This window comes from Typopeltis vanoorti, chromosome 22 (genome assembly GCF_054136105.1).
Source record: "Typopeltis vanoorti isolate ZY-2024b chromosome 22, IOZ_Tvanoo_1.0, whole genome shotgun sequence".
NCBI lineage: Eukaryota > Metazoa > Arthropoda > Arachnida > Uropygi > Thelyphonidae > Typopeltis > Typopeltis vanoorti.
In genome coordinates this window covers 77,678,995-77,700,462 of record NC_143570.1, presented here as the reverse complement: position 1 = coordinate 77,700,462, position 21,468 = coordinate 77,678,995, and the positions used below count along the sequence as shown (strand labels likewise).

Here is a 21,468-nt window from a genome sequence, read left to right as displayed (position 1 = left end):
CTAATGAATAGAGAGGAGACATGAAAACCAACCATAATGTCGGTGTGTTGGAGTGTGAATTTTTGTATACTAGCTTTAAAGCAAATTGAGTTTTTATGTGTGAAGGAGTGTTGTCAGTATATTGTGAGAGCACTTTGGTTAAATATTTGGCTAATTTGTATGTGGGTGAATCATTGGCATCTACAGTTGGGTGTGGCACATTCTGTTTATGAAATTTAAGTCTACAGGAATCTAGAATTATATGGTTTTAATTTATTAGTAACTTCAATGGGCCAGGAGGTAACCGTATTGAGGAGTCTGTGAAGTGATCTGATTTCATTATAGGTAGGGTAATAGTCTAAGGGAGGGTAGGTTGAGTGATCTTTAAGTAAAGAAGCAAGTTTTAATGTGTAATCACAGTAGTTTAGGACTACTGTAGCATTTCCCTTATCAGATTTAGTAATTACTATTTTATTTTTCTTCTTGACTTCCAATAGCACTTCATATTCTTTATAGAAGATGTTACTTTTTGGAGGTTTTGCTTGAATTAGTATGTTGGTGACATCCAGTCGGATACTGTTGGCAATATGGGTAGGAAGGCTGAGAATCCCATGTTCAATTTGAATCAACAAATAATTTCCTCTGTAAGAATTTTTGGAGGTGCAAGAATGTGGTTGTGGCCAAGAGATACTGCACTAATTGTTTCCAGTTTGAGGGTGAAGGAGGATTAATTTCTTACAGTGTTGATGTTGTTAAGGCTTGACAGTGGTTTTTTAGAAGTTTAACAAATTTGTTAATGTGCCAACTTTTTGTTTTTAGAAATTCTTGGGAAGCTGATGCATTAGAAACATCTGAAGAAATCATCCACAGGTCAGCATTCAGCATTGCGGAGAACTCTTCTAGCACATGAATAGCTTTGTTAATGTTTGGAAGTAGAATGCGAGTTGCTTCCCCCCCCCCACACGATCTTTTAGCGTAAAAGGGCAAAGCTAATGCCTTTGTATATGCAGAGAGCCTTTGGTGAATTAAACCAGTGTTTCAGTTTAATTCTGCTGGAATAATAATGTCATCCTGAATTGTGATTCAGAATGACATTATTATTCCAGCAGCATTTTAGAAAGGCTAATCTATTCAGTTGCCTAGAAAGATGCAATTTCAGCTTACCATAATGATGGGTCTTGCACGCTGTGTGGATTATAGTGAGTGGTGGTAAGCCTTATATATTCGCTATTCATAACTGTACTTTTTAAGGAAATTACAACATAGGAAAATTACAACTAATATCAACTTCTATCTGACCATTTCAGGATATCAGTATGCTTGGTGGTGGTGGTGTTTCACTGGTAATAAGAGACCTCTACCATCTAGAGGTCTTGTTGCATTCCCTCCAAGTAGGAAAGATTTGCCTTTTGTGGCAATAATACTTGCTACTTTGCCGGAGTTCCATTTGTGGAAACGGACAATACTGAGAAGCTGGAATTGACTTGGCTGAGAGGCCACATGTTAGACTACTAATCGGCTGGTGATGTGTGCATCACCAATCCTTTAGTAGTCTAATAAGATAATAACTGTTCAAAAAGTAGCTGGATTAATGCGATTGAAAAGAACTTGGCTACATTATTTGGAGTTTAATCTGCTTCAAATTGAGTCTTTTCTGTAATAACACTGTCAATTGTTCATGACACTTCTGGCACACCATTTATGAAAACCTTTTTTTGGAATTTCTAAAAGTGTCTTTGTTAGAATTTCATTTAGTGGTCTGATGTCATCAAATCTCTAGCCTTTCAAAATTCTTTAATTCATGGAAACCAAAGAAGGATAGATGAAATCAAGGCTGAAGAATGTGGAGGCTTCTATACTTGGGGTTTTTGGTTTATGGGCAAAAAATGCTGGATGCAGCATGAATTTTGCTGAAACATGTTTTGTGTTTATATTTTCAATTAAAATTGAGTTACAAAAGCCACTGTAAAGTGCAACCTTTTTTTTTTTTTTGCTCTCTTTACAGTTGGTTGATAATTTTGATCTCAGTTATGCACATTTTTCCTAATTTCATCATTTCTCAACATTGTTGGTTATTCAGGACTTTGACTGAGATTCTGTTCTTCATCTTCTTTAAATTGAAAGAGCCATTCAAAGACCTCTCTATGCATAACAATATCTCTGTGTGTTGAATTTGTAGTAAATCAGGTTTCAATAAATTTTTGCTTGTTTGAAAGCAAATTTAATACACTGTCCATACTAATACATATAAGAATGTTTGTGGGAAATTTGAGAAAAGATCAAAGCTAATAATAATGATAAGTACTTGCTAGATTTCTGCTCAGAACATGGACTAATTATTACCAACACCACATTCCAAACGGAAATGTGCACAAATTCACATGGAGAGAGGATGCAAGGAATAAGAAAAGTCTCATTAATAATGTTATTGTCAACAGTGTGTTTTCCCACTGGTTCATGACACAAGAGTATATAGAGGATTTGAAATATGAAGTGATCACCATTTGCTGTTGAGCAGAATAAAATTGAATTTCATATTGAAAAGAAGGATGTGTATGTGTAAGAAAGTTTTAAATGAATCAAAGTTGAACAGCTATCAGATGTGAACTGCAGGCTCAAATATACAAGCATTATTCAAGAAAAACTGAAAAGAGTTTGAAAACAAGAACCAAACTTTGGAGGTACAGTGGCAAACCCTAAAGAAAACTGATTGATTCATCCTGAGACCCATATGGTAAGATAATCTGCAAGGATAGAAAAATCAGAACTCTGTGGTGGACTCAGGAATTTTCAGAGGCAGCCAAGGAATAGAAGAAAGCATATCAAAAGTTCCTGGCAAGTAAGTTACCTTGTGCTTTTAGGAAATACAGAAAACATATAAGAAAGCCAAGCATTGTGTAAAATTAGCTAAATAAAAGCCATGGAAAGACTTTGGTAAGAATATAGAAAATAAATATCAGGAAGGTGGTAAAAAAAGAAGCTCAGGAATGGAGGAAAGAGTACTGTAAAAGGAATTAAAGATGATAAAGGGGATAGAAAACTGAAGATAAACATATTCTTGATGTATGGAGTAATTACTTTGAAAGATTGCTACATGAAACAAGCAGTGATGGTATGGTGGTAGAAAACACTCACCAGGAACATCTGGAATATATATCTGTACTTGGGGTAGAAAATGCTGTCTCTCTCTCTCTCTCTCTCTTCACATAGCTTCCTCAGTGAGAGGGTGCAGCACCATTTCCTTCCAGTTCTCTCTGTTGGTGGCTCTCCTATTTATTTCTGTATAGCCACGTGAACCTGTCCATGGACTTATATCTTCAAGCCATGTCTTTCATTTTTTACTTCTTGATCCTTTTCCCATAATTTTTCCTTCTAAAACTGTTAGTATCCTCTGTCCTGCTGAACCTCTCGGTACATGTCCGAGAGGTCCCGCCAATCTCATCTTTCTTTGGATCATTTCCTGTAATAAAGATGTCTGTGTTCTCATTCTCTGTAGGACATCTGTATTTGTCACATGTTCCATCCATGAGATTTTCAGAGGTCTCCTATAGCACCATATTTCAAAGGCCATTATCTGTTGTCTTACTCTTTTGAATACCCAGGTCTCACTTCCATATATGAAAACTGGCCACGCTATTGTTCTTATCATTCTTTTCTTTGTCTTGATACTCACAGAACTTCTGAGCAGATCTTTATTTTTCCAGAATGCATCTTTAGCTATGGCTGTTCTTATTTTTATTTCTTTATCTTGCTTTCCATCTGCAGTAAAGTAGGTGCCTAAATATTTGTATTCTGTTGTATGTTCAATTTTCATATTGTTTAAGAATATTTCTGGCTCAGATCTGTTTTCTTTTGTGATTTTCATAAATTTGGTCTTTTTTGCATTTATATCTAATCCAAACTCTTTACCTTCTTCAATTAGTAGCTGCAGTAATTTAATTAATTTGTTTCTGTTTTCTGCTATTAGAATGGTATCGTCAGCATATCTAAGATTGTTGTATTTTATACCATTGTTACTGATTCCTATATTTTGTTTTTCAATCTTTTTCATCACTGTCTCACTGTAAATATTAAATAGATTTGGTGAAAGGATGCAGCCCTGTCTATCTCCTTGTTTTATTTTCACTACAGACGTCTCAGAGTTAAACAGCTGCATTTTCTGTTTGGTGTAAATCATTTTTATAATCTTAAGTACATGATATTCTATGTCTAATTTATCTAATATATTCAACATTTTATATGGTCAATATCATATCTGGTCAAATGACCAGAAAGGCTAAAATATGATGGTATAAAAGTTTTACATTGGCTGCACTGCATGATTCAGAAGGTTGAATTCCAGGTGATTGGAGTAGAGCGTTCATACTACCTATCTATAAAAAAAGGAAATAAAGCTGAATATGAGAATTACAGAGGGAATTTCTCTGCTGAGCATTCCTGATAAGATAAGTATTCTTGAAAAATGGCTAAGAGAAATTGTGGAGGAGAAGCTTGCAGAAGAACAAGGTGGGTTCAGGCCAAACATAGGTTGTCAGGATCAGATTTTCACTTTAAAACACATAGTTGAGAATCATAGGAATATAACAAGGATCTGTATTTGAGTTTTGTAGATCTGGAAAAGGAAAAGGTATATGACAAGGTGCCAAGAGGAAGGCTGTTCAAAACGCTCCAGTTATATGGTGGAAATGGGACATTATATCAAACATTACATAGTCTGTATTTGAGTTGTAAATCAGAACAGGAAGATGGTTGATGTTAAATCAGGTGTGCAACAGTGGTGTACATTATCTCCACTGTTATTCATCGTCTATATGGATCACATAATGAAGGAAAGCAGTATTAAACCTAATGTCAAACTTAGAGATGTTAATCTCAGTGGTATGACCACTTAAACAGAATGGGAGAGGAAAGATTAGCAAAACAAATGTTCTCTGCCAAGTTAGATGGAAAAAGACCCAGAGGAAGACCAAGGTGGATTGATAGAGTAAAAAGTGTCTTAGAAGACAAATATAAGATCTGATAATATAATTTCTTGGCAGTTAACAGACTTATTTGGAGGAAAATTGTTCATAGGAAGTTAAGTAATGATGTAACTTTTCATGTAGTACTGTCATAAGATCTTGCACCCCCCCCCCTTAGGGTATATGTCAGGAATTTGATGTTGTTCATACTAATATCCTTATTACCTACCTACCTATGTATCCTCCTTGTGCCCCTTGGTATATAAGGCTGAGATCCATCTTCTGAAGTTTACTTTATTTGCAACTAATTCTGCTGTTCTCAAGCTCTTTCATCCAGCTACCCTTTTCTTTTCTGTCATTCTCTTTCATGTTGGTTTTAGGCTATTCCTTTCCTTCTGCAATCCACATCAAAACTACACTTGGCTCTTGTGTTTCTTTTTTAGTACCTGTCCAATTCCATTTTCATTTTCATCTTTTTATTTCACAGGTTTATATATATGTATTGCTTTGTTTATATAATTCATCATTTGTTATACATGACCAAAATATCTCGATATTTTACACAAACACCTCATTTAAAAATTTTAATTTAGTTTCTTATTTCTTTGTTATTTTCCATTTCTCTTATGTTGCTAGTCCTTGAAGGTGTCACATAATAATAATTATAATATTATATTTCCAACTATAAAAAGTGCCACAAACAAAAAAACATTTAGCTTTATTAACTCATCACAAATATACTGAACTTCATAGAATTCATTTTAATTTCGTTTTTGTTTCCATTCACTTGGGCAGTCCTGTTTAGAAAGATGAAGCTAGGACTGTTATTGGCAAATGCTTCTCCTTTTTTGTTTTCTAAAAAAATATTTTATAGGTTCTCCCAGATATATGTATGTATGAATTTGTTATTATTATTTGTTATATTATATATATTATGTTATATATGCATATCTCATGTTGTACCATCACATGTATTTGTGTTTAAGCCAATAGAGAGTACAATTTGGTCGACTAACTCCCAAATCGCCAATCTATCTTCCTTGATTCAGTACCCACTGGATACCAACTAATGGAATGCACCATGTGAAGGTAAGGATTGGACATCAGGTCAGAAGCACCAGTCAGTTCGCTGCATTCCTTAAAGGCAATATGAAGGTCTCCTCCCAGTTATTTGACTGTCACCCTTAAGGGACCTTTTGCTAACAAGTAATAGACTTATTTGGAGGGTTGTTGATTGAAGATTAATAATAATGTGTGTTTAATCATGTAGTGCTATCATAGAAGCCTGAGCACCCCTTTAGGATACATATCAGAAATTGATATTAATGAATTTGGTATTTCCTTCCTCCATTAATTTTCTTTCCTTTATTATCTAAAACAAATTCTTACCTTTTTTTGTAAACAGAAGAGAGTATATGTCAACAAGAACATATTTACTATTTTTTTTTCTGTCTATTTCATTCTCAGTCAAATCAGGCTAAACATTTTTCCAACTTTGATACATTAAAAAAAAACATTACAGATTACAGACATAGGTTAAAGGTTGTCATTACTGCACTCATTTTGACATTGTATGTTCATGAAGCATATATATGAGAAAGGAAGGAAAGAGATAGTAAGTATAACCAAGGATTCTCTGTCCTTGATGAATCTGTTTGCTCTCTCATTGATGCAGTGTAAGCTTGCATTCATACATCTGCTCTGAAGTTCAAATGTCATTTCTTTCTCTGTTTCTATTAAGTAAGACAATGATGTTACACTAAGCAGTAAAATTCACATTTATGGAAAATGTAGTGGTAGTTTTGTATATTGAATTGTGCATTCTTGATAAAGTCTTGTTCTTGGTCAGATTATATAACATTATTGTGTGTTTTAAAGGGCACAGAGCTTCATATTTCCACCTTGAGTAACCCTTCAGGGTAGATATCATAGATTAGTTTCAATAATATGGGAATTGAACTAACATTTTGCCAACTAGTTCTGTAAAATGCATTCTAAGTTTTGAACAGCAATCGCTTAAGTAGTGGAAGGCTATTATTATACAAAAGTACAGTTTACTTGTGGAGATGTAAAAAAGGATGGGGACATCCTCTGTATTAAGTTGAACTCCAAACTTCAGTAGTTTATCATCTGTGTATTAACAGCCAATAAAAATAAACATTGATTCATACATTGTTATAAATACATAAGCTGTCATTTTTGTTTTTACCATTTAGATGCACCACCGCCTACAACTCGAGAACGACCACCTGGCTGTAGAACAGTATTCGTTGGTGGATTACCTGAAAACATAACAGAGGATATACTAAAAGAAATATTCCAGCGATGTGGAGAGCTGACTACAGTGCGCATGAGTAAAAAGAACTTCTGTCATGTTAGATTTGAGAATGAAACTTATGTAGATTATGCTATTTGTCTTTCAGGTAAACATCTGTAAAAAATATATACTTATTGCTTAACTATACAACTTCAAATCTATATAGATGAATTCATTATGTAGACATGTAAATGAACATATTCATTAGTTAAAAAAATGCATTTGAATGTTTTTTATTTCTGGATTTAATTAAGGCATCAAAATAGGATTTGAGATTCATGATAAGATGATGTTCATTATTTTGACATATATTTAAAAATTTTCTCCTGTGTTTTTAGTTTTGGTGTTTTAATTTACATCACTGAGTTATTGAGGAAGAGCATAATTTGATTTGTTTTCCTTTCACAAAGTGTGTGGTGGAGTTGCTACATTTAGAGGAAATAAATTTTATCAAATTTCAGCTTCTTGCCCATAAGTTTTCTGGTATATTGATGTGTGTGTGTGTGTGTGTGTGTGTGTGTGTGTGTGTGTGTGTGTGTGTGTGTGTGTGTGTAGAGAATTAAAAAAAAAAAAAAAGTTGTGAATTTAGTACCATTGTTGTTACTGATATGTCTGCTTGGGTAGCTCGGTAGGCATACATCAGTCTCATAATCTGAAGGTCGTGAGTTTGATCCTCGCCTTGGGCAGGTAATTTTTGCTCTCTCTCTCTCGTGCGGGCATGTGGGAATGTATATAGATCTTTAGCTAAAAATTCCTTATAAATGTCTTTCGTTTACACTGTATGATAGGAAAGTGAATATATATATATATACATTACAGAATAAATATAGGCATGCATTACACATTTAAAATTTTAGGAACACTTACTATAGAGTGTCTGTAAGTGTATAGTTACTGAAGTTATTGGCACTATACAGCTGTATATTCTTGATATATGATTTGGAAAGGTAAATAATGGAGCAAGAGTGATAGGATATATTCCCCCCCCCCTCTCGTTAATGATAAAATAAACCATCATAATTATTATTTTTGGTTCGAGGTTATATTCAGTGGCTGTGTGATTTAGCGCTCATGTAGAATTAGTGTTTTTTTTTAATTGGAAAATTTGTGTATATTAGTATAAATTTTTATGTTTTTAGAATCTTTAGTATCTTTATAACATTTTTATTGTGACATTATCAGCATGGTACTAATGCGAAGAACAATGGCAGCATAGACCACATTGTCCAGTGATTTGAATTTACAGGATTTTATTCAGTGCAGTGTGCGTGAAATGTATTCGTCAAGAAAATTAAAGAAAATGTGGAAGGAAATTCAAACTGGAGAGAGAGTTTGTATTAAGTGTTTCAACAAAAGTGAGTGTGTTAGGTGACGAGAACACAACAAATACCGATGAGAAGATGGAAAATAATGTTGTTAATGTCGAACATACAGCCATGGAAATAGAGGAGAACGAAATGGATATTAATAAAGAAAATGTATGCTTAAATGTTATCCTTCATATGACAAAGCACAAACTACAGAAGTGGCAAGAGTTAAGCAGGGTTGAAAAAAAAAGAAGCAGGTGATCTGAAGGAATAATAAAGACAGGCCAAACAAACAAGAAAAGCAAGTTAAGGAGAAAATTATGTATGGTGACTCAATGATCAGTACTTAACAAAAGTGTGACAAAATTGTGTTTCCCGAGTGCAAAAATAAACGATGTTAGCCATGTTATCCAGATGCAAAAAAAGGTAAGTTGAAGGAAATGATTGTCTTGGTTGATACAAATGATTTGAGAGGTGAGAAATGTTTCAATGAGGGAGATTATAAAGGAGTTGTTAGAAGAAGCAAAACTGAAGAGCGAGAAGGTGAAGATTGTAAGTCTCTTACCACGCTATGATAGAGGTGAACTGAGGAGGAGGAGGAGGGCATTAATAGCCAATGAATAGAAATAGAAATAAGAAAAGAAATAGAAATACATAGATTGTGCAAAAGGAATGATGTAGAATTTGTGGATCTGTGGTCTCTGTTTGAAGGAAAGAAGAATCTGTACAATGCTGATGGACTGCATCTAAATGGTTTTGGTGTTAGGTGTTTGGAAGAGCTTTGTTCATCAAGCATTCTGAAGTACAAATTCAGGGAAACTTTAGCAATTAGAGTGGACGCAACTGAGTTAGTGTGAAGGCATCCATGAAGTGAGTGAGTGTGAGAATGACCAAGTGAGGAATCAGTCTCTCAAGCAAAAATATTGAATAGGGTAGTCAATTCAGAAAGTAAAGGTGGGTGCAGGACTAAAGTTTCGATATACTAATGCTAGAAGTATCAGGAACAAGAGGGAGGAGTTTTGGGCATTAGTTAGTGCAACCTCGCCAAAAGTTATAAGCATTAGCGCTTGGCTAACAGCAGATGATGTAGTTAGAGGGATTGAATGTGAAGGGTTTAGTATTTTCAGGGAAGATAGAAAAGATGGGATGGGGGGGGGGGACTGCTGATGATTTGCAGCTGAAAAAAATAGGAGACACGCTGGAGGGTGGCTATTCATTTGAAGCAATCTGGTGTGAGATTAAGGCTACTAAGACAAAATATATGGTTAGTTGTTGCTATCCGCCAGGGAGTACCACAGTTGATCTGGAAGACATGCATCGGCAAATTAGTACAAGTACAGGTCGGGTGATTATTACGGGAGAAAATTACTTAAGGGAGGATGTGATGGAAGGGACTAGGGGTGGTATAGTATTGGACCTGGTCATAGGATAAGAAGAGCTATCCATAACCAAGATAACAACATTGCCTCCAGTTGGTGAAAGTAACCATGTAGTCTTGACTTGGGAGATTGTAAAACATGAGGAATATTCTATCAAGAAGGGGTATTTGCGGAACTATAAGGCAGGCGATTATGGCATGCTTAGAAAATATGCTTAAATCTGTGCCATGGCATAAAAAAATGCAGGGTAAGAATTTTTATTCTTGTATATTTGATCATTTCTGGTTGAATATCATTTACTCCAGCTGCCTTTCCACATTTCAAAATTTTAATTGCATTTTTTTTTTTTTTTTTACTTCACATATTCATATGTTCTCCTGTTTGTTTTCCTCCTGAAAATACCCCATCACTGCTTGTAAACTGGTAAAAACCATCTACAAATTAAAGCACTTTAATAAATTAATTACTACTTCGTACAACACACTGTTGTATACTTCCCTTGATATGGTCAGAATAGAAATAAAAACCGGTATTATAAGGAGATATCTGAATTAGTAAGTTTTTTTCATAATTAGTAATTCATTCATCATGAAACAGATGCTGAATTTAGGAACATGAGATGAGATAAACAGTTCATTGTTATAAAATATTGCATAACTTGTCTCATAGCCTAATTCTTTAATATGTAGATCCTTTATACAAGGGAGTACCCAAAAATAAACGGAATCATTCTATAATAATTCTAGTCTCCACTGCTGAAAACAGTTCTAGAATTGTTCAACTGGAATACTGTTTATGGTCTCCAGTGACTTTTCTTTCATTTCATCCACATCAATGAAGCACTGCCCTTTCATGGTTTTCTTTATCTGTGGGAATAAAAAAAAATCACATGGAGAGAGATCGGGTGAGTAGACAGGATGGGGAAACTGTTGGACACACAACCCATGTGGGCTGAGACATTGTCATGGTGCAGCAACCAGTCTCCCCCACTCCACATTTCTGGCTGTTTTCATCGCACACTATCACGTAGTCTTCTGAAAACACAGATAAAAATGTTGGTTCACTGTCTGTTCAGGAGGAACAAATTCTTTGTGCATACAGTTGAGCCTTGAACAATACAGGGTTAGGAGCACCAAGCCCTGCACAGTCAAAAAACTGTGTATATCTTTTGACTTCCCAAACACTTAACTACTAATAGCCTACTCTTGACTGGAAGCCTGTAAAATCTTGCATAGAAGGATTTTTGATAAAAAATTTCTTATATGCCGATTTTACTGGAAAATGAAAATCCATAAAAAAAATACTTGTGGTTAATCAGCATTTTTTATAGTTATGTAATATGGAATTAATTTAAAGTGAATTGTTAAATAATGTAACCGCCAAAATTATGTAAAGAACAAAGAAAGTTAAGTGAAAATTAAATTGTAACAAAAGAAAGTTCCAGACATAGAAATATTCCAGATAGATTAACTTATGACCTAAGGCAATCACTTCGCGAAGGTCAAGTATGTACGGGATTTTCCCGCCTTATCTCAACGACGAAAAGGGTGGCGAGTGCAGACCCAGGCAACACCCAAAGGAATAATATCATAGCAGGACCCAAGGTCAAATGAGCAAGATAAAAGAGGGAGACATCGGCCGAAAAAGAGGTCATTACTCAGGTACACAGAGGTTAGGTAGTCATAACAGAGAGTCCTGTATTCATCGTCGAAAGTGGTTCGTGGTCGTCAACGGGGTTTTCGTGGGTCAGTCGTCTTCTGACAGGTGGCCAACGAGAAAGATGGCTGTATCGATATCCATGGCAGAATAAATTTGTCTTCATACTGTTTTGGCTCCAGGTTCGGGAAAGTTATGCCGATTCAAGGTTGGCATAACTTTAGTTACGCCGATTCAAGGTCAGCATAACTTTAGTTACGCCGACCTTGTTCCAGCCAACAGACGCTCGAAGTGCAGGATAATCCATCTGAGTTTTTTTTGAAGAAAGGCAGTTCCAGAATTCAAGCTGCCACGTTTCCAGATGATCTCAGAAATAAAAAGTGACCTCATCATTCCCAGAAAAAGGTACCCGTCTGCATAGCCAAGAAAATGAAAGTAGCAATGGATAGTGATTTCAAGAATCTATTACTGCAGACAAGACAACTATATACAAAATAAGGTTTAATATATTGTTTTTCATTAGAGGCGAAATTTGTGACGGAGATTTCTTTAAAGTCTTTATGTTAAAAGTACTTGAGGACTGAAGGCATTTAGCTAATCTTGAATTAACTTGTTCAGTTGGGTGATATAGAATAGCATTAATTTAAGGTGAAGTGTTAATATGCTTAGAATTTTTTTTTAGCTAAGCCTACCTTTTGTGCAGCATGTGTAAATCTGCCCTGTGTATGACTAAGTGATAGCTAAAGTAGTACCATAGACAAGTTGTGTTAACAGAGAATTATTTACTTAAGAGGATTAATTATAGTTCCCAACTTAATTTGCTGCTGAGGTTTAGAGCTTGAAATATTTGTGTGTTTAAAGTTAACTTCCAATATACATTCAATTTGCATGAATAAATATTTTGTTTGTTAAATAATTTTTCAATTCCTGCTTACCAATGCACTGCTCATAAAAATTGAATCTGTGTGACCTAGAGTGTTAAGTAGCCACAACTGAAAGTTAGTAATTTTGCATTACTAGATTTAGTAATAAGTAAGAGAGGATAACTCCATGTTTTGCTGAGTGTTTTTCTTTGGAAGGATATTCAACTGCTATCTACGAATTTTGATGGCACAGTTGAAAAACAAATAAATTTTCAGAATTCAATTTAGAAAAACGCCATTAGTTCAGACAAAGAAATTGGCTCCAGCCCGAGGCAATTTCTTAGTTCTAAAGTTTTGTGCACCTGAAGAATCATAATCACATTCAATTTTAATCTCCCCCTCGAGATAAGGGGGAGATTAAAGTTGAATGTGAGGATTAAAAATAAGAGACTAAATCAGGCAACATATAAGAGCTCGGAATATGACTGCTAATATTAAAGTTAAGATAAGTGTAATAAAAATTAGGAATGAAACAATTGTAATAAAATTTTACAATGAAGCAGACATCAAGGATTTAATATAAGATATTATATTATAATATAAACGACATAATTTTAACAAGCCTTAACAATAACATGAACAGTCAATTAACACATGTTTTGTATGTTATATGTATTATATATATTGTATTTTTACAATAAAGTAAGCTAAAGAAAAGAAAATGCTATTAAGAAAATCATAAGAGAAAATATATTTATAGTACTGTACAATATCAATAAATATAGTCGTCGTCGTCCAGTAGCATCCTCTAGCAAGAGGGTTGCAGCAGATGAGCAGCTCTTCTCCATTTCTCTCTGTCTGTCGCCTCGGTAATTTTTAAACCAGTCCATTCCACGGTGTCATTGAACCACTCTCTAGTTGGTCTTCCACGTCTTCTCTTCCCCTCAACTTTCCCTTGTAGTATAGTTCTTGTCAGGTGTCCCGAAGAACCTCTCAGAAGATGTCCTGCAAATCTGGGCTTTCTTTGCATAATATTCTTGAGCAGTGTTCTTTCCATCCCAATGCTTCTTAAAACTTCTTGATTTGATATTCTCTCTGTATAGCTAATCTTTTCCATCTTTCTATAACACCACATTTCCAATGCATTAATTCTTTCCATATCTCTCTTTCTGAGTGTCCATGACTCACTTCCATAACTTGCAATACTCCAAACTGTTGCTTTAACTATTCCAACTCTAACACCTATTTTAATATTCTTGTTTATTAAAATTCTCTTCATTTCTATAAATGCTGATTTAGTTTTGCCTATTCTGTTTCTAATGTCCAACTCTGAAGTTCCTTTCTCGGAGATCCAGCTACCTAAATATTGAAATCTTTCCACATCTTCTAAAATCTTTCCTCCACATCTTATTCTTTACATTATCTCCTATTTTTCTGCCCATTATCATTATCTTGGTCTTCTTTGTGTTAATCCTTAGTCCGTACTCTTTACAAGAGTTTTCAATTCTTTGAACAGTTTGTTGTAATCCATTTTCATTTTCTGCGTTCACCACTACATCATCTGCATATCTTAAGTTATTAATGATTCTTCCATTTATTTGTATTCCTTCTTCTACATCCTCAAGTGCCTCTCTAAGCATCTGTTCACTATAAAGGTTAAACAATAATGGTGATAACTTGCATCCTTGTCTAACTCCTCTCTCCACCTGGAATTCTCCTGTTTCCTCTCCATTTACACATTCTGATGCTGTTTGTGACCAATCTCTTTAAAATTTCCAAGTCATAAGAGTATATCAGTATTTTCTAGAATGCCAAAAAGTCTTATGTTTCACTGTATCAAATGCCTTTTCAAAATCTAGAAATCCCAAAAACAACTTTCCACCATGGTTTAGTGTTTTCTCCCCAATAATTCTTAGACTAGTTATAGCCTCTCTAGTTCCTCTGTTGGTTTGGAATCCAAACTGTTCCTCATTCATTTCTTTTTCTATTTTATTCTTAATTCTCTCTAAAATTATTTGTGCCAGAATTTTTGCTGTGTGAGTTATAAGACTTATCGTTCTAAAATTGTTACAGTCTAAAACTCTGTCCCTCATAAATTCCGTTAATAATTTGCCATAACACTTCCATACCTTTTTCACCTATATTCCTTCTTTCATCTGTTGAATTGCTAGATTCAATTCCTCCCTCATGATGTATAGCCTCTGCCCACTATGCTCTTTCATTCGATTTTCTCCTCTTTCTCTGTCTTCATAAAGTTTACTCACATATTCTTCTCTTTTTTCTAGCAGAATTTCACCTCTTTCATTCTCGACTGCTCCAGTCCTTTGCATCTTTCTCTTTCCTGTCATCATATTAATGTTTTTATAAACACCTTTTGTCATTTCTTTCTGCCTTTGCATTTTTCATTTACATTGTCACTTTCTTGTATATTTCTCTCATTCATTTCTTCCTCTACTTTCTTTGCGAACTCATTCGCCGTATACTTGATATCTTTAGCCGCTCCATATTCCATGATTTGTTCCGTTTCCCTGCAGTTACCTTTTTTAGATTAATTCTCATCTCATAAAAAGAGTTGACAGCAATATGTGATCTGTATCACAGTCTGCTCCTGGATATGTTGTCACATCTTTTATAATGTTTCTATATCTTTTGATTATCAAAACATAATCTATATGATTTCTTCTACTATTTATATCCTCCCCTAGAGCTTTCCACATATACAATCTTCTTGGCTATTTCTTAAACCAAGTGTTCATAATTGCTAAATCATGTTTTCTACAGAAATCCAACGTCATATCTCCTCTTTCATTTCTCACTCCCAATCCATATAGCCCAACAATATTTTCCTCCCTTCCTCTTCCAATTTTTGCATTCATGTCGCCCTGTATTATCTTTTGTTTCTTTACATTTCAAACCTTGTTCTATATCGCCATAAACTCTCTCTACCTTCTCATCCTTATAATCACAAGTAGGTAAATATAACTGAATAAGTAGAATATTTCTTGGTTTTGCTTTCATCTTTACCACCAAAACTCTGTCTGAGATTTGCCAGTAGCTTTCCACACATCCTGCCACTCGTTTATTCAATATTATACCAATACCTGCTTGATGTTGCTCTTCCACTCCTGAATAAATTATTCTCATTCCATCCTCTGTTCTAAAATCTCCCTTTCCTTTCCATCTCACCTCACATCCCCAGAACATCTATTTTCAGTCTTAGCATCTGCATCTTTACAATCTCCAATCTTCCAGTTTGAAGTAAGGTATTCACATTCCAAGATCCAATGTGAAAATTACTTTTAGCCCCTTTTCTGCATGAATATATTTTATTTTCCTCTTCTCCACTTCCTTTAGTAAAGATAATTCATATGACTGACATGCAATCTGATCAATATCCATACTGGAACAAGTGACCTCCCTGGTAGCCAATTGCACAGTTCCGGACCCAGGAGTCCCATCCTGAACTGTGCATCGCTCGTCATTTTGATCCTTGCTGCTCAACCAAACTAGGGAAAAGTAGAAGCATGGTGGTTTCCCGTTGCCTTCTATGCATGAAGAAATGAAAAAAGTAGAAACATAGAAAGATTCACCCCTAGCCCTCAAGTATTCTAATAGCATTGGGGAAAAGGAACAAGAAAGAAAAAAAGGAAAGAAAGAAATAGGAGTAGGGACTATCCTATAGATAATATAACAGATATATATTACATGAAATAAGGTATGGTCCATCATCAGGTACCTTGGGCAGTGTAGCTTACAGATAAATTGTATGCATGCGCGCGTTATTTCTGTGAGATATGAAACTTTTATTAATTTTGTATATGTAAACAGATGGTGTAAGTTTACACTGTCTGTTTACAAGATGAATCCTCTGCCTGTCTGTACCAGTGGTGGCCGGTGAAAATTTTAAGTGGGGGTGCTGCATATATAAAATAAAAATAAATAAATAAATACTTTCTTTTAAGCTTGCACGGTGATCCGAATGCATTTTTTGAAAATTATGGAGACAACTACCGTGTTTGAATAAAAACTTTAGTTTAATATAACTAAAATCTACATTCGACGTTTCGACCTTTATGTCAAGGTCATCTTCTGGAGCATACAACTATACACAGAAAACAAGCTACACTACAATCAAACTGGTTTGTTAAAGATACTGACCAACCGCTACAACAATTGTTGGCCTGACCTCTGGTGGAAAAAAAAAAATTATACATCAATGCTAGAGTCCTATTATTAGTGTTATCTGTTGGTTGTAGAAATACATTGCTGCAACAACAAGTAACTATCTATGTACATATATTAACATCATGATTATACCTGTACATTCCAGCCAGTTGGTATGGAATGGTTTCTAATACTAGTTGAAGATTGGCTAGAGTCCTGACTTATGCTGGATCTTATATATTAGGTAGGCTGAATGTGTGCCATTCAGATCCTTGGAATTTTCATGCCATCTTTGTTGTTGATATTTGGATGGTTTATCAAGATTTCGCAGGCTTCCTTGAATTTCCTTTCATACCAGGTTTTTGTGTGGTGTAAAGAGCGGGTGCTTTTCCAGTTGATTTGGTGTAAGGTGTTGAGCGCGTGGTCTGAGAGGCCTGCTTCACCATAATGGTTATATTTAATGTGTCTGATGTGTTCTTTCTTGCATATAGGGATTGTCCGCCCTGTTTCACCAATGTACGGTAATTTACAGGTGCAGCGGATGCAATGGGCTTCAGGATGTGCTAATGGGAGGAGAAGATCCTTAGAGGAGTTGAATATGGTTTTAAGTTTAGTGGATGGTTTAAAAGTGGCATTGAGGTTATAATGTTGTAGGATTCTGTTTGATTTTTTCTGATAACCCTTTAATGTATGGGATGACTATGGTTTTACTGTAATCTAGATTCGTTTTTGTTGTTGTTTTATGGAGTATTTTATTAATAGTATTTTTGTTATAGCCATTATTTATGAATGTGTCACTGATGATTTTTAGTTCTTGTTTCAGGGCTTGCTGGTTAGAGCAAATTGTTGTAGCTCTGTTTTTAAGGGTGTTAATGACTCCATATTTTTGTGATGGGTGGTGGTATGAATTAGCATGTATGTATTGGCCAGTGTGTGTCTGTTTTCGGTAGACCGTGAAGGATAGACTGCCTGAAGGAAGACGTGTGACTAGTGTGTCTAAGAACGGGAGCGAATTTTGATTTTCGATTTCGATGGTAAATTGTATGCGTTCGTGTTGTTTGTTCAGATGGCTAAGGAATGTGTTTAGCATTTGTCACCCGTGTGGCCAGATTGCGAACATGTTGTCAACGTATCTAAGCCGGACTGTCGGTCTTAGCGTGGCAGAATCAAGAGCCCTTTGCTCAAAGGTTTCCATGTAGATGTTAGCGATTGGGGGGGATAGTGGTGAGCCATGGCTGTACCTTCTTTCTGTAGGTAAAATTTGTTTTACCACTCGAAGTAACCGGACTTTAGTACGTGGGCAAAGAGGGCCGTAATGTTGGGCGGAAATTTGTTCTGTAGTAGGAGAATTGTGTCATTGATGGGGACATTCGTGAAAAGGACAGAGACGTCGAACTGACTAATAAGTCATTTTTGTCAAGTGTTATGTCTTTAATTTTGTTTATAAAGTGTTGTGTGTTTTTTATGTAGGAGGGGAATGACTTACCATCTCCTTGAGTGTTGCTGCTAATTTCTTGGCTAAGTGGTTATTGGGACTGTCTATTCCTTCGATGATTGGTCGAAGGGGCACATTTTGTTTGTGTATTTTCGGGACCCCGTATATTCTGGGGGGGGACATAGTGGGGTTTGAGTTTTTTTTTACTGTGTCTGGTGGCCAAGAAGTGACGGACTTGAGTAGTTTCTCTGTTTTATCCTTTATCCTTTTTGTTGGGTTATAATTTACCAGCTTATATGTGTTGTTATCGGCTACTAGTTGATTCATTTGAAGTACGTATGTTGACCTGTCAAGGATGACAGTGGCATTGCCTTTATCCGATTTCGTTATTATTATGTTTTGTTTGGCTTTTAATGACATAATTGCTGTTAATTCTGTTTTTGTGAGATTGTTTTGTATGGTTTTCTTAGTATTTAGGACGTTACTAGTTTCTAGTCTTATTTTATCTGCTATATTGTTAGGTAGGGACCTGATGCCTCTTTCTATGTGGTAGATAAAATCCAATTTGTTTACCTTTTTAGGTGCTATTGCGTAGTTAAGTCCTTTATTCAGTAGCGAAAGTTCGCCGTTATTCAGGGTGTGGTTGATAGGTTAATCACATGGTTCTTGCTTGCTGGTGGTTGGTCACTCCTTGTCTCCCTTGTTTGTTGTTCATTGTTGGTGTTCTGATTGGATGGATTCCTGTGATTGGCTGCCATATTTTGCCGTTGTTTCAAACTGTGGAATTTGGTCTCGAGTTTTTCTTTATTCTTTTCCAGGGTATATTTGGCCGAATTGTCTGTAATTCTTTCAAGTACTTGTAGAATGTCTGGATTAATATAGTTCGATAGTTTGGATTGCATTTTTGAAACCAGATTCTGTCTTGTAGCTAGGTTTTGGCGGGCTGTTTGAATCTGTTCTCTGAGCATTCCTTTTTTCTGTGCGGTCATAAATACGGAGTGCCTTAGCGGATGTAAATTTCTTTTTTAGCATGATGCAGATAGGAATAAGGTTATTGTCTCTGCATCTCTTTAAAAAGGCCAGCCGATTGATCAAGAGGGAAATACGAATCTTTACTTACCATAACGATTGCAGCGCTTGTGGCTATCATTTCCATGGATGATCTGAATCCTTTCTTTTAAGCTTACATGGTGATCCGAATGCATTTTTGAAAATTATGGAGACAACTACCATGTTTGAATAAAAACTTTAGTTTAATATAACTAAAATCTACATTCGACGTTTCGACCTTTATGTCAAGGTCATCTTCTGGAGCATACAACTATACACAGAAAACAAGCTACACTACAATCAAACTGGTTTGTTAAAGATACTGACCAACCGCTACAACAATTGTTGGCCTGACCTCTGGTGGAAAAAAAAAAAAAAATTATACATCAACGCTAGAGTCCTATTATTAGTGTTATCTGTTGGTTGTAGAAATACATTGGGCGCAACAACAACAAGTAACTATCTATATACATATATTAACATGATTATACCTGTACATTCCAGCCAATTGGTATGGAATGGTTTCTAATAGTAGTTGAAGATTGGCTAGAGTCCTGACTTATGCTGGATCTTATATATTAGGTAGGCTGAATGTGTGCCATTCAGATCCTTGGAATTTTCATGCCATCTTTGTTGTTGATATTTGGATGGTTTATCAAGAGTTTGCAGGCTTCCTGCAAACACACACCACACAAAAACCTGGTATGAAAGGAAATTCAAGGAAGCCTGCGAAACCTTGATAAACCATCCAAATATCAACAACAAAGATGGCATGAAAATTCCAAGGATCTGGATGGCACACATTCAGCCTACTTAATATATAAGATCCAGCATAAGTCAGGACTCTAGCCAATCTTCAACTAGTATTAGAAACCATTCCATACCAACTGGCTGGAATGTACAGGTATAATCATGATGTTAATATATGTATATAGATAGTTACTTGTTGTTGCGCTCAATGTATTTCTACAACCAACAGATAACACTAATAATAGGACTCTAGCATTGATGTATCATTTTTTTTTCCCACCAGAGGTCAGGCCAACAATTGTTGTGGCAGTTGGTCAGTATCTTTAACAAACCAGTTTGATTGTAGTGTAGCTTGTTTTCTGTGTATAATTGTATGCTCCAGAAGATGACCTTGACATAAAGGTCGAAACATCGAATGTAGATTTCAGTTATATTAAACGTTTTTATTCAAAATGGTAGTTGTCTCCATAATTTTCAAAAATGCAAATAAATAAATAATTTTTATTCCTAATCAATAATTAATTTATTAATAAATAAATTTGCTTATTAAAAAATTGCTTTATTAAAAATATTTCACCCTCACTACGAACAAACACCAATAATAAAAGTTTCATATCTCACAGAAATTACACGCACATGCATACAATTTATCTGTAAGCTACATGCCCAAACGAGCAGTCTGAATCACTTGTGACGTGCAATGACAGACATAAACGAATATCGGCACATCTAGCTGCAATTGGTGTGATAATTTTCATATGTTAGATCGCAGTGCATTTGTTTTGTGTTATGTTAATTGAAAAAATATAATTCTTTTCATATTTTCAACAGTGACACTCATCATAATTCAGCCTTGTATCAATAATAAATAAATAATTATATGTTATTTTAACAAAATAAAATAAGATTTACGAAACATAGTTCACCCTCACTACGAACACGCACCAATAATAAAAGTTTCGTATCTCACAGAAATAACGCGCACAAGCATATGATACACTGCCCAAACAAGCAGTGTCAGAATCACTTGTAACGTGCAATGAGAAGCGCAAACGAATATCGGCAAGTCTAGTTGCAATTGGCTGAATGTGATAATTCCGACACTGCATTAGATCTGTGCATTTGTTTCATAATCTAAAGCGTTAATCGAACAGTTCCAGTTATTAACTATTTAATCAATGTCAAAACATAAGCTGTAACCTTTAACATGTTGTAAGCATTGTTATTATTTATAAACACAAACAAAATTTAATTTTTTCATTTTTTCGTTGGGGGTGTTGCAGTGTCGCATTGCTTATGTACGAACCACCACTGGTCTGTACCTACATCAGTATTGTCTTATATGATACAAAACACTGTAGGTGTTATACATATTACTAACACGAGACATTAAAAATGAAAAGATAACGTGAAAAAAGTAATTCATATTTATTTATAGATATAACGATTCATGCATTGATAACAAAGAAGCAGCAATATGATTACTTTCTGGTAGTCTAGTGTAATCGATATGATTGCTTCACGGTAATGCTTCTAGCCTATGCACTAATAATAAATTGTTATTTTTTTTTATTTTATGCTAATTAATTAATTAAATTGAACTAATT

The 21,468-nt window shown here is 35.0% G+C and overlaps 1 protein-coding gene across 3 annotated transcripts in view; it reads left to right on the top strand.

Moving 5' to 3' along the window:
- Positions 1-21,468, top strand: part of LOC150094500 (ecto-NOX disulfide-thiol exchanger 2) — a 294,098-nt gene that overhangs the window by 122,579 nt on the left and 150,051 nt on the right. For all 3 annotated transcript variants that reach the window (XM_090411781.1, XM_090411779.1, XM_090411780.1), the window contains exon 7: positions 7,157-7,363. In XM_090411781.1, the coding sequence (XP_090267907.1) occupies positions 7,157-7,363 (207 nt within the window). The remainder of the gene's footprint in view (positions 1-7,156; positions 7,364-21,468) is intronic.